The sequence below is a fragment of the Diorhabda sublineata genome, chromosome 4 (assembly GCF_026230105.1).
Source record: "Diorhabda sublineata isolate icDioSubl1.1 chromosome 4, icDioSubl1.1, whole genome shotgun sequence".
Taxonomy (NCBI): domain Eukaryota; kingdom Metazoa; phylum Arthropoda; class Insecta; order Coleoptera; family Chrysomelidae; genus Diorhabda; species Diorhabda sublineata.
The window spans coordinates 37779403-37805977 of record NC_079477.1 but is presented as its reverse complement, the minus strand read 5'-3'; the positions used below and the strand labels follow the sequence as shown (position 1 = coordinate 37805977).

The 26575-nt window shown below is 29.3% G+C and overlaps 4 protein-coding genes across 4 annotated transcripts in view; 1 reads left to right on the top strand and 3 right to left on the bottom strand.

The window, feature by feature from the left end:
* The window catches only part of LOC130442663 (uncharacterized), a 45937-nt gene extending 29833 nt beyond the window's left edge, over positions 1–16104 (bottom strand). The window contains exon 1 of the mRNA XM_056776977.1: positions 15843–16104. Coding sequence (XP_056632955.1) covers positions 15843–15908 — 66 coding nt within the window. The 5' untranslated portion in view covers positions 15909–16104. The remainder of the gene's footprint in view (positions 1–15842) is intronic.
* A 4626-nt stretch (positions 16105–20730) lies between these two features.
* On the bottom strand, positions 20731–22158 carry LOC130442649 (DDRGK domain-containing protein 1). The gene is made up of 3 exons (XM_056776953.1): positions 21932–22158; positions 21556–21654; positions 20731–21470 (listed from the first exon to the last, which is right to left on the bottom strand). The coding sequence occupies exons 1-3, from the start codon at positions 22023–22025 to the stop codon at positions 20794–20796; spliced, it is 870 nt and encodes a 289-aa protein (XP_056632931.1). The 5' UTR covers positions 22026–22158; the 3' UTR covers positions 20731–20793.
* Positions 22159–22789: 631 nt separating this feature from the next.
* LOC130443387 (alpha-crystallin B chain-like) lies at positions 22790–23224 on the bottom strand. Its single transcript, XM_056777960.1, has one exon. It carries the CDS (start codon positions 23222–23224, stop codon positions 22790–22792), a length of 435 nt encoding a protein of 144 aa, XP_056633938.1.
* Positions 23225–23779: 555 nt separating this feature from the next.
* On the top strand, positions 23780–26483 carry LOC130443184 (zinc finger protein OZF-like). Its single transcript, XM_056777694.1, has 4 exons — positions 23780–24022; positions 24164–24566; positions 25361–25726; positions 25975–26483. The coding sequence occupies exons 1-4, from the start codon at positions 23888–23890 to the stop codon at positions 26334–26336; spliced, it is 1266 nt and encodes a 421-aa protein (XP_056633672.1). The 5' UTR covers positions 23780–23887; the 3' UTR covers positions 26337–26483.
* The last annotated feature ends 92 nt before the right edge of the window (positions 26484–26575 follow it).

Genomic DNA, 26575 nt, shown 5'->3' with positions numbered 1-26575 from the left:
ATTTCAGCAACTGTATCACAAAATTAGTTGATTTTCTACGTCTACATGACTTTGGAGACAATATAATGTTTCCATTTCAAAAGCATATCAAAATTTGCTACATTTAGATATCATAACTTCTAGTTGAAGATTTTTGGGCACTTTTATATCGGAAAGTATAGATATGGTTGAATATCGTGTACCAAAACTACTGATACATGCGTTATTTGCTTGTTTTCTAATAAAAAATTCCAGGAACTTCATTACCACATCAAGTATATATTGGAATTGAATTTATGCTAATTATTTTGATCGTCTTCCGTGATTTCTTTTTGTCTGCGTCTCTATAATAATAAAATCAAGGATATTTTCGTGAATTATTATTCATTTGGCATACTGACATGTTTTTTGTTATAATTTCCTGATTTAATTGTATATCTTTCAATAATTTCTAAACGACGTTTCTCTGTTTATTCATATTAGACGTTTTATGACCGATTTTATTCAAATTTCTGGTCTTGAAAATGCACCTGAAAGTCTTCTTCTATTTACTGACTTACAAAGAAGAAGAAAATATTCGGGTTCATCTGTCAAATTTCTGTGATGGTCCCAGAAGTACCTGGCCTGACCTAGAGATGGCGGTAGTTTCATGGAAAATGATGCATTAGAAAGTACACGAAAATTTCATCGTATGATACAAAATTTTGGCCTTAGCCCAACCAATAAAAAAAACTGAATTAGATTTTGGCAGCAACAATTTCCGAACTCATCTAATCGTTCAACAGTTCAACGGAAATTCTTTAAAACGGGCTCTGTTGCCGACGCGCCGCGCTAAAAAAAAAGGAGTTGTTAGTTCTGACGTAATAATCATCGAAAAATTAACGGTAAACTAATAAAAACAATCAGATACGCAATTGTACTATCTGACAACTTGAATGGACTGCAATGATGCAGGAAAACAGCTTATTTGGGACACATAATGCGTGGTAGTCGGTTTAGTAACCTCCAGTTGGTAAATTCGAAGGTCGTAGAGGAATTGGAAGGAAACAAGGCTCTTGGTTGAAGAATATTAGAGAATGAACTGGGATAAGAGAAGCAGGAGTAGCTCAAGATAGAGAGAGTTTTGCCATGCTGATCACCAACGTCAAGGGGACTTGAATCGGCACGCTAAGAAGAAGAAACTGAATAAACGGACGTTAATAACCGAATCGTCAAGGATCGTTCGAAGGCGACAAAATTATTTGCGTCAGATGAAAGACACATAATTTATGGTTTGACAATCACGATGGTGGATCAAACAAAATTGTCGGCAAGGGTTTCGAACCAGTTTTTATAATCTGCAATTGATAGTGGAAGAACTATATTCATATACATAAATAAAAAGAAGTAAATAGTAGCAGAGAGAAAATAATGGAGGCAAGAAGGATTAAACTAGTTCAACAATAGCGATTTAAGCAGCTTTGAAAAGCCTCAGCCTTCAACCTGAAGATCTTTTTAACTAAATTATTTTCAAAGATTTCTGGTTCCACCGGAAGTTGGCAGTAACTTTGTTATTTTAAATAGAACACCGTGTATATTAATACATTTTTGAAATCTACGTAAAAGTTTAGTATACTTTTGTCTAAAAACATTTTCCCAAAATTGCATACTTTTCGAGTTATTAATTTTTTTGTAAAAAATTTTACCGTTGCAGGCCCTTATAAATTATTTTTTTACGAAGATAACCTTAAAGATATAAAAATGATTTTTATTTGGTTGCTTTAAGCAAGGTCAGAAGTATTTGAATCTATATTGAAAAATTTTTCATTTTATACAGGGTATGTATAAAAAGTGTTCAAAGTTTAACTTCATAAATATCAAATTTTAAATAGAACCACTCGATTTTTTCTATTTTAATGCATTCAATGGTAAAAAATAAGGCAAATTCATATATACTTTCCTGTACCTAAGCCTATGTATGTATTTTACGAAAACAGTCTGTGAAAAAAATCAAATCAAATTGTATTTACTAATTACAACTTATAATCGTTTCCGAGATATTTGAGGTTTTAAATTCTCGGGGTAAGCAAATCGTCGATTCACCGTATTTTACGAAAACATAAAATGCATCCCTATTCTTACAATTTGTGTCAAAATTTAGAAAAAACCGGGTGGTTCTATGTAAAAAAATGAATAAATTTGATATTTATGAAGTTAAACTTTGAACACTTTTTATATACACCCTGTATAAAATACAAAATTTCTCAATGTAGAATCAAATACGTCTGACCTTGCTTAAAGCAACTGAATAGAAACAATTTCCATATCTTTAAGGGTGTCCTCGTAAAAAAATAATTTATAAGGGTCTGCAACGGTCAAATTTTTTACAAAAAAATTAATAACTCGAAAAGTATCCATTTTTCCAAAAAAGTTTTCAGACGAAAGTATACTAAAATTTAACGTATATTTCAAAAATGTATTAATATACAGGGTGTTTTATTTAAAATAAAGTTATAGTCGAAAACCGAAACGTACAAAAAAATTAATAACTCGAAAAGTATCCATTTTTCGAAAAAAGTTTTTGAACAAAAGTATACTAAAATTTAACGTATATTTCAAAACTGTATTAATATATAGGGTGTTTTATTTAAAATAACAAAGTTATAGTCGAAAACCGAAGCGTACAAAAAAATTAATAACTCAAAAATTATCCATTTTTCGAAAAAAGTTTTTGAACAAAAGTATACTAAAATTTAACGTATATTTCAAAAATGTATTAATATACAGGGTGTTTTATTTAAAATAACAAAGTTATAGTCGAAAACCGAAACGTACAAAAAAATTAATAACTCGAAAAGTATCCATTTTTTGAAAAAAGTTTTTAAACAAAAGTATACTAAAATTTAACGTATATTTCAAAAATGTATTAATATATAGGGTGTTTTATTTAAAATAACAAAGTTATAGTCGAAAACCGAAACGTACAAAAAAATTAATAACTCAAAAAGTATCCATTTTTCGAAAAAAGTTTTTGAACAAAAGTATACTAAAATTTAACGTATATTTCAAAACTGTATTAATATACAGGGTGTTTTATTTAAAATAACAAAGTTATAGTCGAAAACCGAAACGTACAAAAAAATTAATAACTCAAAAAGTATCCATTTTTCGAAAAAAGTTTTTGAACAAAAGTATACTAAAATTTAACGTATATTTCAAAACTGTATTGATATACAGGGTGTTTTATTTAAAATAACAAAGTTATAGTCGAAAACTGAAGCGTACAAAAAAATTAATAACTCAAAAATTATCCATTTTTCGAAAAAAGTTTTTGAACAAAAGTATACTAAAATTTAACGTATATTTCAAAAATGTATTAATATATAGGGTGTTTTATTTAAAATAACAAAGTTATAGTCGAAAACCGAAACGTACAAAAAAATTAATAACTCGAAAAGTATCCATTTTTTGAAAATAGTTTTTAAACAAAAGTATACTAAAATTTAACGTATATTTCAAAACTGTATTAATATACAGGGTGTTTTATTTAAAATAACAAAGTTATAGTCGAAAACCGAAACGTACAAAAAAATTAATAACTCAAAAAGTATCCATTTTTCGAAAAAAGTTTTTGAACAAAAGTATACTAAAATTTAACGTATATTTCAAAACTGTATTAATATACAGGGTGTTTTATTTAAAATAACAAAGTTATAGTCGAAAACTGAAGCGTACAAAAAAATTAATAACTCAAAAATTATCCATTTTTCGAAAAAAGTTTTTGAACAAAAGTATACTAAAATTTAACGTATATTTCAAAAATGTATTAATATACAGGGTGTTTTATTTAAAATAACAAAGTTATAGTCGAAAACCGAAACGTACAAAAAAATTAATAACTCGAAAAGTATCCATTTTTCGAAAAAAGTTTTTGAACAAAAGTATACTAAAATTTAACGTATATTTCAAAACTGTATTAATATATAGGGTGTTTTATTTAAAATAACAAAGTTATAGTCGAAAACCGAAGCGTACAAAAAAATTAATAACTCAAAAATTATCCATTTTTCGAAAAAAGTTTTTGAACAAAAGTATACTAAAATTTAACGTATATTTCAAAAATGTATTAATATACAGGGTGTTTTATTTAAAATAACAAAGTTATAGTCGAAAACCGAAACGTACAAAAAAATTAATAACTCGAAAAGTATCCATTTTTTGAAAAAAGTTTTTAAACAAAAGTATACTAAAATTTAACGTATATTTCAAAACTGTATTAATATACAGGGTGTTTTATTTAAAATAACAAAGTTATAGTCGAAAACCGAAACGTACAAAAAAATTAATAACTCAAAAAGTATCCATTTTTCGAAAAAAGTTTTTGAACAAAAGTATACTAAAATTTAACGTATATTTCAAAACTGTATTAATATATAGGGTGTTTTATTTAAAATAACAAAGTTATAGTCGAAAACCGAAGCGTACAAAAAAATTAATAACTCAAAAATTATCCATTTTTCGAAAAAAGTTTTTGAACAAAAGTATACTAAAATTTAACGTATATTTCAAAAATGTATTAATATACAGGGTGTTTTATTTAAAATAACAAAGTTATAGTCGAAAACCGAAACGTACAAAAAAATTAATAACTCGAAAAGTATCCATTTTTTGAAAAAAGTTTTTAAACAAAAGTATACTAAAATTTAACGTATATTTCAAAACTGTATTAATATACAGGGTGTTTTATTTAAAATAACAAAGTTATAGTCGAAAACTGAAGCGTACAAAAAAATTAATAACTCAAAAATTATCCATTTTTCGAAAAAAGTTTTTGAACAAAAGTATACTAAAATTTAACGTATATTTCAAAAATGTATTAATATATAGGGTGTTTTATTTAAAATAACAAAGTTATAGTCGAAAACCGAAACGTACAAAAAAATTAATAACTCGAAAAGTATCCATTTTTTGAAAATAGTTTTTAAACAAAAGTATACTAAAATTTAACGTATATTTCAAAACTGTATTAATATACAGGGTGTTTTATTTAAAATAACAAAGTTATAGTCGAAAACCGAAACGTACAAAAAAATTAATAACTCAAAAAGTATCCATTTTTCGAAAAAAGTTTTTGAACAAAAGTATACTAAAATTTAACGTATATTTCAAAACTGTATTAATATACAGGGTGTTTTATTTAAAATAACAAAGTTATAGTCGAAAACTGAAGCGTACAAAAAAATTAATAACTCAAAAATTATCCATTTTTCGAAAAAAGTTTTTGAACAAAAGTATACTAAAATTTAACGTATATTTCAAAAATGTATTAATATACAGGGTGTTTTATTTAAAATAACAAAGTTATAGTCGAAAACCGAAACGTACAAAAAAATTAATAACTCGAAAAGTATCCATTTTTCGAAAAAAGTTTTTGAACAAAAGTATACTAAAATTTAACGTATATTTCAAAACTGTATTAATATATAGGGTGTTTTATTTAAAATAACAAAGTTATAGTCGAAAACCGAAGCGTACAAAAAAATTAATAACTCAAAAATTATCCATTTTTCGAAAAAAGTTTTTGAACAAAAGTATACTAAAATTTAACGTATATTTCAAAAATGTATTAATATACAGGGTGTTTTATTTAAAATAACAAAGTTATAGTCGAAAACCGAAACGTACAAAAAAATTAATAACTCGAAAAGTATCCATTTTTTGAAAAAAGTTTTTAAACAAAAGTATACTAAAATTTAACGTATATTTCAAAACTGTATTAATATACAGGGTGTTTTATTTAAAATAACAAAGTTATAGTCGAAAACCGAAACGTACAAAAAAATTAATAACTCAAAAAGTATCCATTTTTCGAAAAAAGTTTTTGAACAAAAGTATACTAAAATTTAACGTATATTTCAAAACTGTATTAATATATAGGGTGTTTTATTTAAAATAACAAAGTTATAGTCGAAAACCGAAGCGTACAAAAAAATTAATAACTCAAAAATTATCCATTTTTCGAAAAAAGTTTTTGAACAAAAGTATACTAAAATTTAACGTATATTTCAAAAATGTATTAATATACAGGGTGTTTTATTTAAAATAACAAAGTTATAGTCGAAAACCGAAACGTACAAAAAAATTAATAACTCGAAAAGTATCCATTTTTTGAAAAAAGTTTTTAAACAAAAGTATACTAAAATTTAACGTATATTTCAAAACTGTATTAATATACAGGGTGTTTTATTTAAAATAACAAAGTTATAGTCGAAAACCGAAACGTACAAAAAAATTAATAACTCAAAAATATCCATTTTTCGAAAAAAGTTTTTGAACAAAAGTATACTAAAATTTAACGTATATTTCAAAACTGTATTAATATACAGGGTGTTTTATTTAAAATAACAAAGTTATAGTCGAAAACCGAAGCGTACAAAAAAATTAATAACTCAAAAATTATCCATTTTTCGAAAAAATTTTTTGAACAAAAGTATACTAAAATTTAACGTATATTTCAAAACTGTATTAATATACAGGGTGTTTTATTTAAAATAACAAAGTTATAGTCGAAAACCGAAACGTACAAAAAAATTAATAACTCAAAAAGTATCCATTTTTCGAAAAAAGTTTTTGAACAAAAGTATACTAAAATTTAACGTATATTTCAAAACTGTATTAATATACAGGGTGTTTTATTTAAAATAACAAAGTTATAGTCGAAAACCGAAACGTACAAAAAAATTAATAACTCAAAAAGTATCCATTTTTCGAAAAAAGTTTTTGAACAAAAGTATACTAAAATTTAACGTATATTTCAAAACTGTATTAATATACAGGGTGTTTTATTTAAAATAACAAAGTTATAGTCGAAAACTGAAGCGTACAAAAAAATTAATAACTCAAAAATTATCCATTTTTCGAAAAAAGTTTTTGAACAAAAGTATACTAAAATTTAACGTATATTTCAAAACTGTATTAATATACAGGGTGTTTTATTTAAAATAACAAAGTTATAGTCGAAAACTGAAGCGTACAAAAAAATTAATAACTCAAAAATTATCCATTTTTCGAAAAAAGTTTTTGAACAAAAGTATACTAAAATTTAACGTATATTTCAAAAATGTATTAATATACAGGGTGTTTTATTTAAAATAACAAAGTTATAGTCGAAAACCGAAACGTACAAAAAAATTAATAACTCGAAAAGTATCCATTTTTTGAAAATAGTTTTTAAACAAAAGTATACTAAAATTTAACGTATATTTCAAAACTGTATTAATATACAGGGTGTTTTATTTAAAATAACAAAGTTATAGTCGAAAACCGAAACGTACAAAAAAATTAATAACTCAAAAAGTATCCATTTTTCGAAAAAAGTTTTTGAACAAAAGTATACTAAAATTTAACGTATATTTCAAAACTGTATTAATATATAGGGTGTTTTATTTAAAATAACAAAGTTATAGTCGAAAACCGAAGCGTACAAAAAAATTAATAACTCAAAAATTATCCATTTTTCGAAAAAAGTTTTTGAACAAAAGTATACTAAAATTTAACGTATATTTCAAAAATGTATTAATATACAGGGTGTTTTATTTAAAATAACAAAGTTATAGTCGAAAACCGAAACGTACAAAAAAATTAATAACTCGAAAAGTATCCATTTTTTGAAAAAAGTTTTTAAACAAAAGTATACTAAAATTTAACGTATATTTCAAAACTGTATTAATATACAGGGTGTTTTATTTAAAATAACAAAGTTATAGTCGAAAACCGAAACGTACAAAAAAATTAATAACTCGAAAAGTATCCATTTTTTGAAAAAAGTTTTTGAACAAAAGTATACTAAAATTTAACGTATATTCCAAAAATGTATTAATATACAGGGTGTTTTATTTAAAATAACAAAGTTATAGTCGAAAACCGAAACGTACAAAAAAATTAATAACTCAAAAATATCCATTTTTCGAAAAAAGTTTTTAAACAAAAGTATACTAAAATTTAACGTATATTTCAAAACTGTATTAATATACAGGGTGTTTTATTTAAAATAACAAAGTTATAGTCGAAAACCGAAACGTACAAAAAAATTAATAACTCGAAAAGTATCCATTTTTTGAAAAAAGTTTTTAAACAAAAGTATACTAAAATTTAACGTATATTTCAAAAATGTATTAATATACAGGGTGTTCTATTCAAAATAACAAAGTTACAGTTGCCTTCCGATTCTACCATCTTGAAAATATTTTAATTAAAAAGATCGAAGTTTTCACGATTTTACTATAAATATTTTGCCATCTATACAGATAGTTTTAACTCGTCGTGGGACACCCCGTATACATGTATCTTTTAAAGGCCCATTTCGTTTTTATTTTATGATCCATTACGAAATTTTAGAATAACAAAAACATTACGTCGAGTTATTTTGGTTGCTAATGAATTGTATGTAATACCTGACGCCATTTGAATTTGATTTCATTTAATGTACCTAACCTTTGCTAAACGAATAAGATTGTGCAAGAAGATTAATAAAACAATATGATATCTCAATCAAGAATTGACATATTCCTATGTAGGTATATTTCAAATTTAATTCAACCCACTTTTAGACGTGTCAATGATTCACACGTGTACCGATAGGAGATAATACAAATCAACTTTATCATGATTTCGATTGTCACGATCGTAATTTTAGAAATTGGAAAATTTTAAATAATAAGGTTCATTTCAAAATATACAATGAAAGCTTTTACACTAATAGCTTTTTTTAATCTACCGGGTGGGCAACTAAAAATCAACTTTAAAGCTTCACTGGACAAAAACGTGGCCTCGAGAAACACGTGGAATTTATTTTAATACTTTTATGTCTACCACTAGAGGGCGTAATTCAAAGTATCAAATAAAAAAAATTGAATATTTTACGAGGGTTGCTAATTAAGTTTCATTTAAATCGCTGTCATTATTTTCTGACAAATGACAAATTTGAAAGTTGGTACTTCATAAACGTCATATGAATTTGACAGTGACAACGCCGTCCATGTGTCAGTCACGCGATTTATTGAGTGATTGATATAATAAACATGAAGGTTATGATGAATATTTAATATTTAATTGCTCGATATGGGAAATATCAACTGCCATATGTACTTTGAATCATGGAATTAGGAAAATTATCTACATACCAATTAAATTATTATTTATAAATATATCCTTGATCTGACTTTTATCAATACGTGACTAGTTGAAAAGGAAATAATGAAAGACGATCCGTACAATTAGCATAAATCTATTTATTTCATATTTTCAATTTATTACTTATCAATTATTCTGGTACACTCCTACGAAGACTGTTTCATAAGATGGATATTTTATCGAAACATGCTTTACAAAAATCGAACGGATGGTCAAGAAAGTTTTTGCTTATATTCAAAAATTGAAAAAATATTATTAGGATCACAAAAACAGCTGATTTTTGTCAAACTTTATGATGACAATGTCAGATTTGACATATTCACATCAGTGTTACCATATTTCAAAACTTGAGTAGCATCCCTCGTAAAAAACTTTTCCGATTACACTGAGGAAAGAAAATAAATAATAAACATCCAGAATGTAGACCATAAAGTAGAACTTTTCCAGATTTTTATTCATTAATGCGCTTAAAACAAATAATTTTAGAAAATCAAAAATTTAAGGTTGTGCAAAAGTGAAACTGTCAACTGTCAACAGTCAATATTGAAGTTATTTACTCCAGAGCGTCCCGAAAGTGTTTTGCAGTACAGAACTGTCACTTTTAGTACATGGAACATTCGAAACGCAACTTTCGGTATGTCAATAAATTCATTATCTATTTAATGGGTGTTCTGGTCAATTTAGTTCAACGAAAAACTTCTTCAAGAATATTATTTACACAGACAGTTGTATAGAATTATCAATAATCGTTAAAATGTGAATGTGTATTATTTTTTTTTTGATGTTTAATGATTATCCGAAAGGTTAACATCACATTAAAGTCGATTTGAGTAACATTTTATTACATAGATAGTTGTCGCTTGGGGAATAAAAAAATTGATATCGTTGTCTTAAGTCATAAGAAGTTTTTTGTACATAATTTGAGTAAATTGCTAATATTGCTACATCTACGTCGTAATGGTATTCTTTTTAAAGCATCAAAATTATCTTGAATCATTTAATCATCATATTTCCAATATAAAATCCTGAGAATAAGACAGATCGATGGATTCATGTTTTTTCTTCAGATTTTTACGTCTTAGACCTTTTCTTATGTCTCTATTGATAAAATTTGTTTAAAAAAATTGAAGTTTCAACCTATTTCGGTCATTATAAAAATATGACTTCACAATCAATAGATCACCCACAATATCAAAATAAAAATTTGTTTTAATCGGAAAAATCAATTTTTCCTCAGTAGTTACATTTCAAAAAGATGTAGTATTAAACGCGGACACGCCTTTGATGTTTCCTTTTAGAACTTTTTATTATAGCAGGCGGTTTATTTACAGTATTTCTTCTAAATAATTTCCAGAAAAGTTTATTAATTTTTTTGTTTTGTTTCCTTTTGTTCTAAATCTAGATAATTTTTCGGGATATGTACATAAGTACATAATGTAGAGCAGTTATATAAGTAAATTATTAGTTTAGGTGGAATGCTTAAATTCGGAGAAGGCGCGATATGTTTGACATACGTTTAATATACCCTGCATTTGTTTGATGTGTTTTAGATAAGTTTTTAAAAGAGTAGGCGATTGATTCTTTTAAACAAAAACATTTATTTGTTTTGTTTTTTTTTTATTTTCTAGAATTTTTTAGAACTTCGTTCGGATATATAAACGAGTTCGCTTAGCGCAGTTTAGTTTGGTCACTGTGAACAAAAAAGAAGAAAGAAAAGAAAAGTAACCGAAGAATTTAAATAAATTATATAAGTTAGTTAAGTGTTAGTGATAAGTTAGTTAAGTGTATTGTATAATGTGTATATAAATTAAGAAAGTATGAGACAGTGTTTATTAATTGACCCCACGAATAAAAAAAATATAAACAAATACGAAAAACGTTACAATACGTTAGAATTTTGTCTATTAAGCATTTTCCAAATATTTTTTGAGTTTTCAAATTTTTCAATCTCTATTTTTATGTCAAATTTTTCAAACTTCTGAAAATTTTCTTTTCCAAATTATCCGTTTTCCAATCATACAACAATTTTCTCGAAAATTGGAAATTTTTATTAAAACTTTCGTACTTTATGATTATAATGTCAAATTTGACATACGACTATTCACATCAGAGATTTGATAATGTCAAAATTGAGTAGCATCCCTCGTATTTAACCGAAACCTATATCCCGCTAGGGAGATATTGAATTTGTCATCTGGTTGCAAAATTAATGGAGAAATTGCTCTGATACAGCTCCTGCAAGTCAAACCAGAAAAAAGTAGAGGAATCCTTCCCAATTTTACCATTGTACAAGACTCATCGAAAGATCCTTTGGCACAAAATAACACGAGCATCAATTCCCAAAGGGTCAAATGGTTCCTCATTATCCCAAAGACTATCTAATACAGATTTTGATGGGGCTACGGTCCTCAGATGTGTAACAGATGGCTGAAGGGACCATAACAAAAATACAACGATGACGTTTATGTTCAAATATTGGTTGACACGGCACCCCCTTAAGAACCTGAAGAAGATCCCATTCCTGGACATTCAACCATCCCTCCAGGTAAGGTTTTCGCTCAAAATGAAAAAAGTTTGAAGAGAATAGAGACCCTCGTCGATCCTGCAGCTCATGGAAGCATTTTAGCTGAAATTGGAACGGTGTTTAAGTCTGAAAGAGACTACATCGACGAAAAGATGTTTTATAACAAAAAACAAGGATAAACCGTTAGTGGAAGGGAAGGTATTCTACAAAAATGATCTTGGATTCAGAATGAAACATTATGGACTAGATTGGGACGAAGATTTTTTACAGAAACATTTTGGCTGACTCGGGTGCTAACGAGGAAGTCTACGCGGAAACAGATGACGAATCCTTGGAGAATAAAGACGTCATCATGTGCCCGAGGAAGACGATTTAGCAGCTCGAAGATTTAATAAGTTTACTCAACCTGAAATAAAGTTCAGTTACCCAGAAATATTGTCAATGATTGTACTTGGTCAAAACCTTGTTATTTAATATCAATTTTGAAGATATTTTAAGCTTCAGTTTGCTACAACTCCAAAATGGCCAAATTCCTGCACCAGGTTCTCTTGTAGTGCTTTGAAACCTTATATCTTAGTGACACATTGACAACAAGAGATTTTGATCCTATCTCAAATTTCCAAAATGACCAAAATCGATTAAATTGTGCGTGCAGATCGTTGAATGAGTAACCGGATGACTGTACGACATTGGTGCCAAAAAATCTGACTCCTGATCAAAAGTTCTTGCGTCAACTGGTCTGCTCAGATTTCCTTGGAAGGTTAGAAACAGATCTGCTTTGATAGGGACCCGATTTGAGTCGATGGAAGCGGTAAAGTAAAAAACGACGACGCTCCTGAAGACCCTCGCCAAAGAAGACTTCCAGCAATGCTTCGATCAATGGAAAAAACGTAAGGAAAGGTCTCCAAAAGTTTAATGTACCAGTGCGAAGGAATTGATTGAGGAATTGAGGAAATTTGAACTAAAACTGAACATCTTATGTTTTATGAGGGTTTTGTTGTTGAATTATCTTCTTAAATTGTTTACTCAAAGTATCTACGGAGATTTGGCTCTATTAGCTCTATAATTTGACATTTTACTACAATTATTTCGTTTATAAATTCTCACTTTAATGTTATTTGTTGGAGTTTTGAAATATTTTTTATTTTACATCACGTTCCCAAGTTACAACATTTCGCATTCTAATCTGGACGTCCGGTACAATTAAGAGTGAGAAATTTAGTGAAAAATAATGACGATAATTATACAAAAATTATTAATTTCACAGTCATTTTTTCTACATTATTTATTGCAACAAGTACACGTAGAACTTATAATTATTTATCGCACAATTTCAAAAGATTAATTGAAGAAATATATAAATGTCACATATATAATTTTATAATTAAAACGCAAAAATCAATTAAAATTCTCAAATGATAAGTTCTTCCTAGTAAATAGGTTTTTATGTATACTAATACGAGGTCAAACGAAATGTTATCCAAACGGATGGGTAAATCATTTTCTCACGTGTGATTATAATCCAAATAAGGTTAAATATAATCTTAAAGTTGACCTACACAATTTAATATCTTTTTTAAGTGAACATCAAATAGTTTATGAAGGAAACAGAGAATGCGTCGATGTTTAATACCCATTTCAATGTTGTAACTTGAATTAATGCATAATAAATAAATTAGACAAATAATTTTTTAACGTTTCTGTTTAAAACTAACCGCTATCCATGTTAATTGACATGTACTGTTTTTCTTCAAACAAAATTTGATGTATAGCCGCTATTTCTATCCTTTATTTATCACCAAAACTTCCTATTTTCTATCTTTTTCTGCCAGTTTCTAGATCCTAATCAGTCTGGTTCATCTTCCATCTCTTTTAAGCATTTCGTTCGAAGTTTGCCGCGTTTTTTCCACCATCTCGATTCTATTTCATCATAGCGACATCTACGTGGTGATGAAGTTTTTTCGCCAGATTAATAGCTTTTGAGTTTTTTACGTATAACTCTGTAACGATGCATTTTATCGAAAAAAGTGTGAGGAACAAAAATGAAGCTTATAAAAAAATGAAGAAATTAATATAAATTTAAAATCTTAATGTTGTACCTTGAGCAAGTTATAGATAATTGAATAGTTTTTGTTTTACGTAATTGAGGATTTAACCTCAAATAACCGGAAAACGGTGCATTTTTCGACAAAAAGTCATCAAATACTTTTTAAAGAGCTTAAAAAGACCTTCCAAATGACTACTGATACAAGTCGTTTCGACTGGAATTTCAGTGAGATATGGTGTAAAATAGTTAAAGCTAAAAAAAAAATTTGGACTAAAACTAATGCTATTTCATTGAAAATCAAAATTAAACTTATTACTTGTACAAAATACTTTAGTTGGATGTTATTTACGACATTTCAAAGTTTGGCTGAATAAAAATGCATAATTTTGAAAAAAATGAGCATTAAATGAAACTTTTTTTCAATTTTTTTTTTAAAATTTTTTTTTCCTCAATTTTTTCTCCATAACTATAAGAGATACAAAAACAAATAAATAATCAAATTAAAGCATTTTTTATGACAATTATTTTGCTTTTTATTATTTTTTTGTAGCACAAAAATTGACGGAGTTATAACCAAATTAATCTGTCACTATAGTACAAGGATTGGTTATCCACAATCCTTTGATCCTTTATTAATAAAATTAGGAGGGTCTCAAGCCCTTCTAACATACATAGGCTTGTAGCCCCGAAAATTAACTTTAAAATGGTTTTTTTGTACGATGTGATAACTTCAAAATTATTGGAGTTAATTAATTAATGAATTTTCATTCATGAAAAATGTATAATTAAAACATTTAATGTCATTGGTCAGGGTGTAGACAATTAAAAATCACAAGAAACTTTAATACCAAAAATAATTTGAAATTAAAACATTAACAGTCATTAAAAAATGTATAAACAATGAAAAATTACTTCAAGTAGAGACAAGAAACTTTAATACCAAAAAGAATTTAAAATCTAAAAGTTAAAGGGGTTGTTTTTAAGGGTTGAATAATAAAAATTAATAACTAATTAAATTTTATTAAAATTCTATGAATTTTTCACATTAAAAATGAAATTAGTTAAGTGTAAGTGATAAAATAACTATTTTAAGTTAGTTAAGTGGATTGTATAGTGGAAAAATCGCTAGAAAAGAAGGTGAATAGGAGCAAAACCGATTATTGGGACAACCTACAGGGGCCGAGACAAGCAAAGACTCTTCTGGGAAACTATAACCAGATTAGAACTGCTGAATGTATCAACCTAAGTAGAAACAATCTACGAATACCACCAGGAGTTCTATCGGGGCGCTGCCGCCTCAACCAACGCTAACGCGACGTGAAGATTTTTTGCTCAGAGGACGAAACCTCTAACCACGAAGTGTGAAACACTAAGAAAGACATTACATTACACCTTGGTGCGCTTCAAATAGAAGAATTGATGAATCAGCTGTAAACACAGGGTTCTCCAGTTGGACCTTTCCGTTATAAAAAATACTTACAACACAATTTAGAAAAATTGAACACATTTTGGGGCTTCTATTTCAAAATAAACGAGGCACAGTTAATAGTGAGATTCATCTAGATTTTTTTCATCAACTTTTCATAGTTTTTACAGTTGGAATGGCCGGTTAGATCGCAGGATTTGAATCCTCTCGATTACTTCATATGGGGGTTATTCAAGATCTAAATTATATTTGATTTAATGTTCAGGATGAAGTCGATTAACTATTTAAACATCATAAAGGCACAGATGATTTTTTGTTAAGACAAAATCGTCGCGTAAGTCGTTTTTAGTGGTTATTGATTGAAGTGCTTCAAAAAAAATTGTTTTTTTTTTCAATTCTTACCGTCTCAAATGTTTCTATTTGATATAAAAGAAAATCCTCACCAAAGAGATTAGTAAAAAAGGAAATTTTCTCATGCTGGTCAACCGGGATATTAAATAAAAATAGCGACCCCTTAGAGTTGAGCTACAGGGCTCGTCTTTGGCGAGGAGTTTCTTTGAAGCACCCTATTATTTATGTAATTTGGAAATCGTTTATTTTGAAAAGGATTTCTGAGTGCTTCGAAATTCAAATCTTGCGGTATCGCTCGCTAACAAACAATGCAAAAAAGTCAATAAAAAATTGCTTAAATTTACCTGTTGGGCATTGAGATACCCCCCGCAAACCGTACAAAAAATCCCGATCATATAAATCCAAATCATTCTAATTCGCGAACCTCTTTAGAAAAAATACGAAAAACACAATTGTTTCGAAGAAATCACACCGCGGAAGATGCGATGCACCGTAAAATAATAAGAAACTGTACGCGAGATGAAAACACACAGCCGAGACGCTAGTTAACCAGGTCACGAGGCTATTGGGAAGGGTCTTGGACTACTGATTGTTACGAGCTCGTGCTATACACTTTTAACACTCCTTCGACCTGGTTATTGAACAATATAGAGGATAGAGCGGGATGCACGGAATATTTACCATTTTGGTATATGAGAATTTATTAAGAAACTATTGTGAGTCATTACGCACTAAAATTATTTCCATTTTACAGGGTGTATCGAATAAGAACATCGATACATAACAGTATAATTTCTTCGCGACATTTTAATTTGAAAATACCAAATTTTTATATCGTTCATTGTTCATTACTTGATCGAATAGTTCACGATATTCGTCCAAATATAAAAAATATTGCAGAATACTCGGAAATACCAGAATATTCGTGGCATATTCCATATTCGGCAGAATAGTTAAAAACTTGACGAATACCGAATATTCATGGTATATATATATAGAGTATTTATTTTTTTTTTTAACGATTACAATATAAAAATTAGTAATTTTAAGAGTTGTAATTACTTTGGTTCAATTATTTTACTGTACTGTAGGTAATGGATAAAAACTTGAAGTAAAACCGCTTCGTCAAATGATAAAACTGTCTCACGGCATACTAAATTCTTTATTGAAGTCACTACATAACAATATTCAAATCGAAATAACCTTTACAATATTTTTTTATGACTTATCTTTCAATACTTGGCCGAATAAGGCACAATATCCGTCGCAATATTAAAAATATTGTCTAATATCGGAAAATTTATTCAGTATTTATCATTATTTGAATCATCTTGTATGAAGATTTGTAATTAAGGCGAAAATGGCCGAATACTTGCCGAATATTCGTCGTATCTTCGGTTTTTATTCTTATTTGAATCACCCTGTTTGAGGAATTATAATAAGGGCAAAAAATAGCCGAATATTGGCGGGTTATTTAGTATTTATCCTTTTTTTAATCACCCTATTTGAGGATTTGTGATTAGAGCAAAAAATGACCGAAAGCCGAATATTCGTTGTATATTCAGAATTTATCCTTATTCGAATCACCTTGTATGAGGATTTGTAATTAAGGCAAAAATGACCGAATACTTGCCGAATATTCGTCGTATCTTCGGTTTTTATTCTTATTTGAATCACCCTGTTTGAGGAATTATAATAAGGGCAAAAAATGGCCGAATATTGGCGGGTTATTTAGTATTTATCCTTTTTTTAATCACCCTGTTTGAGGATTTGTAATTAGAGCAAAAAATGACCGAATGCCGAATATTCGTTGTATATTGAGTATTTATCCTTATTTGAATCACCTTGTATGAGGATTTGTAGTTAAGGCGAAAATGGCCGAATACTTGCCGAATATTCGTCGTATCTTCGGTTTTTATTCTTATTTGAATCACCCTGTTTGAGGAATTATAATAAGGGCAAAAAATAGCCGAATATTGGCGGGTTATTTAGTATTTATCCTTTTTTTAATCACCCTATTTGAGGATTTGTGATTAGAGCAAAAAATGACCGAAAGCCGAATATTCGTTGTATATTCAGAATTTATCCTTATTCGAATCACCTTGTATGAGGATTTGTAATTAAGGCAAAAATGACCGAATACTTGCCGAATATTCGTCGTATCTTCGGTTTTTATTCTTATTTGAATCACCCTGTTTGAGGATTTGTAATAAGGGCAAAAAATAGCCGAATATTGGCGGGTTATTTAGTATTTATCCTTTTTTTAATCACCCTATTTGAGGATTTGTGATTAGAGCAAAAAATGACCGAAAGCCGAATATTCGTTGTATATTCAGAATTTATCCTTATTCGAATCACCTTGTATGAGGATTTGTAATTAAGGCAAAAATGACCGAATACTTGCCGAATATTCGTCGTATCTTCGGTTTTTATTCTTATTTGAATCACCCTGTTTGAGGAATTATAATAAGGGCAAAAAATAGCCGAATATTGGCGGGTTATTTAGTATTTATCCTTTTTTTAATCACCCTGTTTGAGGATTTGTAATTAGAGCAAAAAATGACCGAAAGCCGAATATTCGTTGTATATTCAGTATTTATCATTATTTGAATCACCTTGTATGAGGATTTGTAATTAAGGCGAAAATGACCGAATACTTGCCGAATATTCGTCGTATCTTCGGTTTTTATTCTTATTTGAATCACCCTGTTTGAGGAATTATAATAAGGGCAAAAAATAGCCGAATATTGGCGGGTTATTTAGTATTTATCCTTTTTTTAATCACCCTATTTGAGGATTTGTGATTAGAGCAAAAAATGACCGAAAGCCGAATATTCGTTGTATATTCAGAATTTATCCTTATTCGAATCACCTTGTATGAGGATTTGTAATTAAGGCAAAAATGACCGAATACTTGCCGAATATTCGTCGTATCTTCGGTTTTTATTCTTATTTGAATCACCCTGTTTGAGGAATTATAATAAGGGCAAAAAATAGCCGAATATTGGCGGGTTATTTAGTATTTATCCTTTTTTTAATCACCCTGTTTGAGGATTTGTAATTAGAGCAAAAAATGACCGAAAGCCGAATATTCGTTGTATATTCAGTATTTATCATTATTTGAATCACCTTGTATGAGGATTTGTAATTAAGGCGAAAATGACCGAATACTTGCCGAATATTCGTCGTATCTTTGGTATTTATTCTTATTTGAATCACTCTGTTTGAGGAATTATAATAAGGACAAAAAATAGCCGAATATTGGCGGGTTATTTAGTATTTATCCTTTTTTTAATCACCCTGTTTGAGGATTTGTGATTAGAGCAAAAAATGGCCGAATGCCGAATATTCGTTGTATATTGAGTATTTATCCTTATTTGAATCACCTTGTATGAGGATTTGTAGTTAAGGCGAAAATGGCCGAATACTTGCCGAATATTCGTCGTATCTTCGGTTTTTATTCTTATTTGAATCACCCTGTTTGAGGAATTATAATAAGGGCAAAAAATAGCCGAATATTGGCGGGTTATTTAGTATTTATCCTTTTTTTAATCACCCTATTTGAGGATTTGTGATTAGAGCAAAAAATGACCGAAAGCCGAATATTCGTTGTATATTCAGAATTTATCCTTATTCGAATCACCTTGTATGAGGATTTGTAATTAAGGCAAAAATGACCGAATACTTGCCGAATATTCGTCGTATCTTCGGTTTTTATTCTTATTTGAATCACCCTGTTTGAGGAATTATAATAAGGGCAAAAAATAGCCGAATATTGGCGGGTTATTTAGTATTTATCCTTTTTTTAATCACCCTATTTGAGGATTTGTGATTAGAGCAAAAAATGACCGAAAGCCGAATATTCGTTGTATATTCAGAATTTATCCTTATTCGAATCACCTTGTATGAGGATTTGTAATTAAGGCAAAAATGACCGAATACTTGCCGAATATTCGTCGTATCTTCGGTTTTTATTCTTATTTGAATCACCCTGTTTGAGGAATTATAATAAGGGCAAAAAATGGCCGAATATTGGCGGGTTATTTAGTATTTATCCTTTTTTTAATCACCCTGTTTGAGGATTTGTAATTAGAGCAAAAAATGACCGAAAGCCGAATATTCGTTGTATATTCAGTATTTATCATTATTTGAATCACCTTGTATGAGGATTTGTAATTAAGGCGAAAATGACCGAATACTTGCCGAATATTCGTCGTATCTTTGGTATTTATTCTTATTTGAATCACTCTGTTTGAGGAATTATAATAAGGACAAAAAATAGCCGAATATTGGCGGGTTATTTAGTATTTATCCTTTTTTTAATCACCCTGTTTGAGGATTTGTGATTAGAGCAAAAAATGGCCGAATGCCGAATATTCGTTGTATATTCAGTATTGATCATTATTTGAATCACCTTGTATGAGGATTTGTAATTAAGGCGAAAATGACCGAATACTTGCCGAATATTCGTCGTATCTTCGGTTTTTATTCTTATTTGAATCACCCTGTTTGAGGATTTATAATAAGGGCAAAAAATGGCGGAATATTGGCGGGTTATTTAGTATTTATCCTTTTTTTAATCACCCTATTTGAGGATTTGTAATTAGAGCAAAAAATGACCGAATGCCGAATATTCGTTGTATATTGAGTATTTATCCTTATTTGAATCACCTTGTATGAGGATTTGTAATTAAGGCGAAAATGACCGAATACTTGCCGAATATTCGTCGTATCTTCAGTATTTATTCTTATTTGAATCACCCTGTTTGAGGATTTGTAATAAGGGCAAAAAATTGCCGAATATTGGCGGGTTATTTAGTATTTATCCTTTTTTTAATCACCCTGTTTGAGGATTTGTAATTAGAGCAAAAAATGGCCGAATGCCGAATATTCGTTGTATATTGAGTATTTATCATTATTTGAATCACCTTGTATGAGGATTTGTAATTAAGGCAAAAATGACCGAATACTTGCCGAATATTCGTCGTATCTTCGATTTTTATTCTTATTTGAATCACCCTGTTTGAGGATTTATAATAAGGGCAAAAAATGGCGGAATATTGGCGGGTTATTTAGTATTTATCCTTTTTTTAATCACCCTATTTGAGGATTTGTAATTAGAGCAAAAAATGGCCGAATGCCGAATATTCGTCGTATATTCAGAATTTATCCTTATTCGAATCACCCTATTGGAGGATTTGTAATTAAGGCAAAAAAAGGAAAAAAAAATAATTATGAAAAACAATTCTTTATTTATTTACAGTTTCCTATATAAATTTTAATAATTATTCCAAGTTATTTTACTGGGGTACTCTTCATTATACCGGGTGTTAAGTTTATCAATTTATTACTATTTTCCGCTAATTCCGATATAGAAACTCGACCTCTTTGTTTTATAAATTTAGCAACAGCTTCCATTTCCTCTTGTGATACGTAAATGAATTTACCCCTGTCATCGATGACCCCCGTCAAAATGTCATCTTTCTGTAAATCTTTGATCCTATCGATGGCAGCTTGTGTCTTAAGTTTGAAATGAGCAGCTAAATCTTCAATAACAACGACCTTATTCGTTTTTATGTAATTAACGAATTCTTGTAACAAATTTTGCTGGTCTCCTTCCTCCCCTTCTTCGAATCCTTCTTCTTCTATGGAAAATGCTTCTTTCATTTTCAAATATTCTTCGTATTCTCGTTTTTCTTGTTCTTCTTTTGCTTTCCTTCTTTCTTCTTCTAATCGCTTTTCTTCTAACTTCTCTTTTTCTTCCAATTTCTTTCTTTCTTCTTCTGCTTGCTCTGCTTTCTTCTTCTTGTCAGCTCTCATTTGTTCTTCCACTTTTCTGGCTGCTTTCTTTTCCGCTTTTGCTTCTAATTTCGCTCTTTTCTTAGCGCCCAGCTTTGGATCCATGAGATCCGCCTCGGTATTTTCTATCTCATTATCTCCTTCATCTTCATCATCTTGTACATCTTGGTTTGCTGAAAAGACAATATTTTTGCAATTCGCTCAATAAAAACAAAATAGTTTCTAGTAGAGGAAAAAATGATATACTGAGGTACATACCATTGGCTCTAAGACGAACACCTCTGTTTCTAGCAATCTGGGCTCTTCTTGGTCCTCCATCTCTTGCTCTAATTCCTGCTGCAACGTTCCTATTCGGAGCTAAGTCATAACATTTTTTAATATTGATATTAATACGACACATCAAATACGTGAAGTAACGATTTTAAATTATGTTTAAGCTCTTTTTTGTAATGTAAAAGATTTTTCATTTCCAACAGCTGTTATGTAGTTTAGTTCAATATTTTATTTAATCATGATTTTATAGACTTTAAAGTTATCAATATATCACTAACATCAAATTTAAAGCTTAAAATTGAATTGACAATATTTCCACTTGACGTTTAAGTTAGAACATTTTGCGAAATAATGGAATTACCTGGCACAACTTTTTTTTTCTTAAGATACACAGTTAATCCAACGATTATTGTTAAGAGTATAGCTGCTAAAGCTACTAATAAACCAACGTCCATAATTAATACGATGTATTAAAACGTATAGACGATTTTATAAAAAAATTAAAATAATTTTTTTTTAATTTCTAACCCCATATTTCCAAATTGTCATGTTTGATATTATTTTGTGACAATTGACATTATACTGAGTGACAGAAACCACCGAATTAAAAATCGGAATTAATTTATTACTCTTAGTAAGATTGGGAGTGGATACAGAGACAGAGGTCCGTTTAACTTAAAGTTCGAAAACCTTTGACATATCCAAATGAGTTCTTGGGAATTCTCCGATTTTATCTTTAACCATTGAATTGGAAATAAGTAATTTCAATGCTAAAAATTTATTAATATATTTGGAAATCGAAAGACTAGCGTGCCTAAAAGAATTGGTTTATCGATGTTTATCGAAGTAATTGTGAATGTTGGTGTAGTGGTAGTGTAAACAGCGTGTTCAGTAAGTATGAATTCCAGAAACTTCAATTTAATTTAACGTGTTGTGTTTACGTTCGGTGCTTATTCTAACAGAAAACTGAAATTATGAATTCGTAGAATTGGCACATTTATTTCAAGATCAGAAATTAGTATCGAATTGCTTCGGATTCCTGATTGGAACATACCCACAACTAATTGCATCAGTGCTGGAGTAGCACTATTGTACTATGTAGCAAAAAAAGTGCAGTTTTAGAAGATTCTGTCAATTTAGTTTTATAATTCCATTAATAATTACACTGGTACTGATTAAATATATATTTCAATAAATTATACATGTTTCCTTTGATAAATTATGTGGCTTGCCACGGAGCGCTCACTAATAATACACCTTCAGTTGAAAAAAAGCAATTACCTTCTTCCGGTTTAACTGCTTGAGGTAATTGATAATTTCTTGACAAAGTCATACTTTTATTCCCACTGTTTGCGTTTTCTTGTCTTTGTCCGATTATTTCAATAAGATTTGGTGACATTTTACATTTAATATCTTCCGGTCGAAATCCTCTAGCGTCTATTAGAAGATCGAATCTGTCCGAATGAAAAAACACGGCGTCCATCTTAGGTATTTGCTTATCCAATTTAGTATTTCGTGGCTTTGATATGTCCGTCCAGTCGACTCCGAATTCTTTTAATGTTGATGTTGCTCGATTAAAACAGTGATCTTCTATAAACGATAAACACTGTTTTATAGGAACTTGTAATTTTGATGATTTCCACACCCAACTCATGGTTTAAGACATTTTTTGAATATGGTTTTTGATGTTTTAATTTCAAGTTTTATTTTAGGTTAGGTTGATCGATATACCATTGCGCATGTGAAATACCAAATTTACCGATTGAATGGTTAGAGTTGGTCGTTGCTTTGGAACAGTTAATCAATATTGATATTCTAATTGACGATTTTCGTAGGCAATCCTTTATTTGGAAATACATATTTTTTAATACTATTACGTAAAATGGCATTAAAATTTCGCGCCCTTAGAAAAATTTAGTTGATTTAATAAGTTATTCGTGTTCCAAAATTAGAAGAAGATACAGAAAAAATTAAGTTATAGTTTTCTCAATGAAATTTTTTACAGTGTTTCTTCTAATTTCTTGTATTACCTTATATCGTTCTATGTCTTTACTTCCTTATCTCATTTCAACAACTACCTCACAAAAAAACAAACACAGCTCTACCAGAGAATAGAGGCTGCTGTCAAAAATTTGCAAAACTTTTCTTTACACGTATATGGAGCGCTTAGCGATGTCTATGGTTTAGTGCTTATACATATATGATTAATATAAAAAAGAAGAAGATATTGGTTATTGTTTTTATTTATTGGTTAATAAACTCCAATATTCGAAACTTTATATTTACCACAAATTGTTACCATTTCATTAAATACACTATGGAAGAAGTTTCGAATATAAGACTAAATGTTGGAAAATTTACGAAGATATGTCGCATCTGTCTATCTGAAAGTCATGTTATTCCATTAGAAAATAATTCTGTAGATATATTGAAAACAATTGTAAATATTCAGGTAGGTAATATTTATGTTTTTTTTTGAAAAACTTATTCCATTATAAGTGTTTTTCTCTCAACAATCGAATATATTTTATTATATTATTTCAAATTTTGATTGCGCAAATTCATAAAAACCATCACAGTGTTATTGTTATAGATCGATTTAAATGACGGGTTACCACAACAAATATGTTTGACCTGTTCGGCTAAATTAAAAGATATTTCAACATTTGTGGAATCTATAAAAACTAATGACGTTTATCTTAAAAAAATCATTGAATTAAGTATAAAGCAAGACGCTTCAGAGAACTTTAATTATAATACATCATACGAATTCTGTGAAAACGATTCTACTATAGAAACTAAATCTCTAAAGCTTAACAATAAAATAACTCAACAAGTTGAATCAAATGAAAAGAATAATCGTAGACTCAGAAAAACGGTGCTTCATGAATGTAAAATGTGTCTCAAGATGTTTAAACACTCTCCTAATTTAAGAAGACACATTAATATCGTTCATAAAGGGATTAAACCATTTAAATGCGAAGTATGTAGTAAAGGTAAGTGTTAGCTCATGTATGTGGTTTTCAAACATTCAAAATTTGAATGGTTCCTTTAGTATTAGGATGATGTTGTCTCAATAATTATCCTAAATCCTTTAAAAGTGTCCTAAAACATGTGTAAAACATTTCAGAATATTCTTTAGCTGTCTAATCATATCAGTAAAGTCTAATTATAGGGAAAAGAAGAATAATATAACCAATGTATCTATCCCCTTATGTTTTTCTAGATTGTTTGTGGTGTTACAGTATATCTTCATACTTCTTCTTCAACTGGTTCCTCTATTTCCAAAATTGAGGTTTCACATTGGTTGGCAAGTGCATACATATGAATAATTTCATATTGATGATGAAGTTGCCTTATGCAACAAAGAGAAGTAAAAAGTTCTTGATATCTCAAGCTCTACAGATTTCACAAACAAACGTCCATTATTCTGACTATTTCTTATCCTATTCCTTCAACTCTTGTTTACTTTGTCTTTCCAACTAGTCCTCAGTCTTTCCATTTATTCCTTGTGCCTTCCATTTTGTCCTCGATCTTGCCATTTAGTCCTCGAGCCTCCTATTGTGTCCTAGATCTTCTCATTTGGTTCTGAGCTTCCTATTTGGTCCTAGGTCTTTCCATTTAGTCCTCGGTCCCCCCAACTGGTCTTTAGCTGGTTTTAACAAATTTTGTGAACATTATTTCTTGGAAGCCGGTTTTAGTTATTTAATGTTTTTGTTATATACAGGAGTGAATGAAAAGTTAACTTTTATTCATAATATCCTGATATAATTCCTACAACATTTTCCAGAGTTTGCTACGTTTTCGAGAATAACTGAACATATCCGCATTCATACGGGGGAACGTCCCTACGTTTGTAATTATTGCGGATCGAGTTTCAAAAAATATTCAACTTATTACGCCCATGATATGAGGCATAAAATAAAAAATGGCGAACGTCCAAAGAACGAGAAATCGCCGAAGAGTTATCCGAGAAAACGTGAGGAAAATCCGTCCGAATTGAGTTGTGGAGTTTGCCTGAAGGTGTATTCTTCCAAACAGGCTCTTATGGTGCATATGCAGATACATTCTGGGGAGAAAACGTTCCTTTGTACGATTTGTGGAAAGGAGTTTATGAGGAAGGGTCATTTGCAAGTACATTCGAGGATACACACAGGTACAGTATTTTTTTAAAAGTCTACATTATTGTATATATGCTTTTGGTAATTTCTATTGTTGTTTCTCTCCATTATGGCTTTTTAGCATTTTAACTCTGCCTATATAGCACAAGGAATATTGTATTATATTTTTTCCAAGTAGATGACTGTTTTCGACAATTCTTTTGACCTTTACTAATCGTTTCACATATTATAATTTATTTTCGTTTTTATTTTCATCCCCTTATTGTATTTATTCTAATTTCAGGTGAAAAACCGTATCGGTGCAACGATTGCGGTAAAACTTTTCGCCAACCTGCCGCTCACAGAAATCATTTGTTGATGCACAAAAACCAACGATCTTATAAGTGCGATTTGTGCAATAAAAGTTTCATTCAGTCGGGTCATCTTCAGAATCATTTGAAAACGCATACCGGAGAAAAACCGTATCGGTGCGATTTTTGTGGTAAAGAGTTCGCTCAAAACGGTAATCTGAGAGTTCATACGAGAATCCATACAAACGAAAGACCCTACAAATGTCCGAATTGTTCGTTAGAATTTTACGATTCGAGTAGTTTGAAGAAACATAAAAAAATTCATGATTCCATTAGCGGAAAAGAGTCTCAATAACAACTGGAGGAATGAATCCGAAAAAAATTTCATAACATCGAGTATATTCGATTGATTAGAAGAAATGCAAAGTTTTGATGGATTTGAAGGGCTAGTTAAACTTTCTGTATGATTTAAATCAAGGGGTTTGTTCCTTCAAACTAAAATAGACTCGAATCTGTTCCCCCAAACATCTAAGGGTTGTTTTGGTTATAATTTCCTGGTCCAGTACCGAGATTCTAGACCATATGGAGTGGGAA

Bases quoted from the DNA above. Each gene is read 5' to 3' on its own strand.
- LOC130443387 (XM_056777960.1), bottom strand. From the start codon at position 23,224: ATGAGTTGGGTGTGGAAATCATCAAAATTACAAGTTCCTATAAAACAG.
- LOC130442649 (XM_056776953.1), bottom strand. From the start codon at position 22,025: ATGGACGTTGGTTTATTAGTAGCTTTAGCAGCTATACTCTTAACAATA. The intron at 21,655-21,931 runs GTAATTCCATTA...GTTATGACTTAG, and splicing joins GAAAAAAAAAGTTGTGCCAG to CTCCGAATAGGAACGTTGCA. The intron at 21,471-21,555 runs GTATGTACCTCA...TTGTCTTTTCAG, and splicing joins TGTTCGTCTTAGAGCCAATG to CAAACCAAGATGTACAAGAT.
- LOC130443184 (XM_056777694.1), top strand. From the start codon at position 23,888: ATGGAAGAAGTTTCGAATATAAGACTAAATGTTGGAAAATTTACGAAG. The intron at 24,567-25,360 runs GTAAGTGTTAGC...AACATTTTCCAG, and splicing joins ATGCGAAGTATGTAGTAAAG to AGTTTGCTACGTTTTCGAGA. The intron at 25,727-25,974 runs GTACAGTATTTT...TTCTAATTTCAG, and splicing joins ACATTCGAGGATACACACAG to GTGAAAAACCGTATCGGTGC.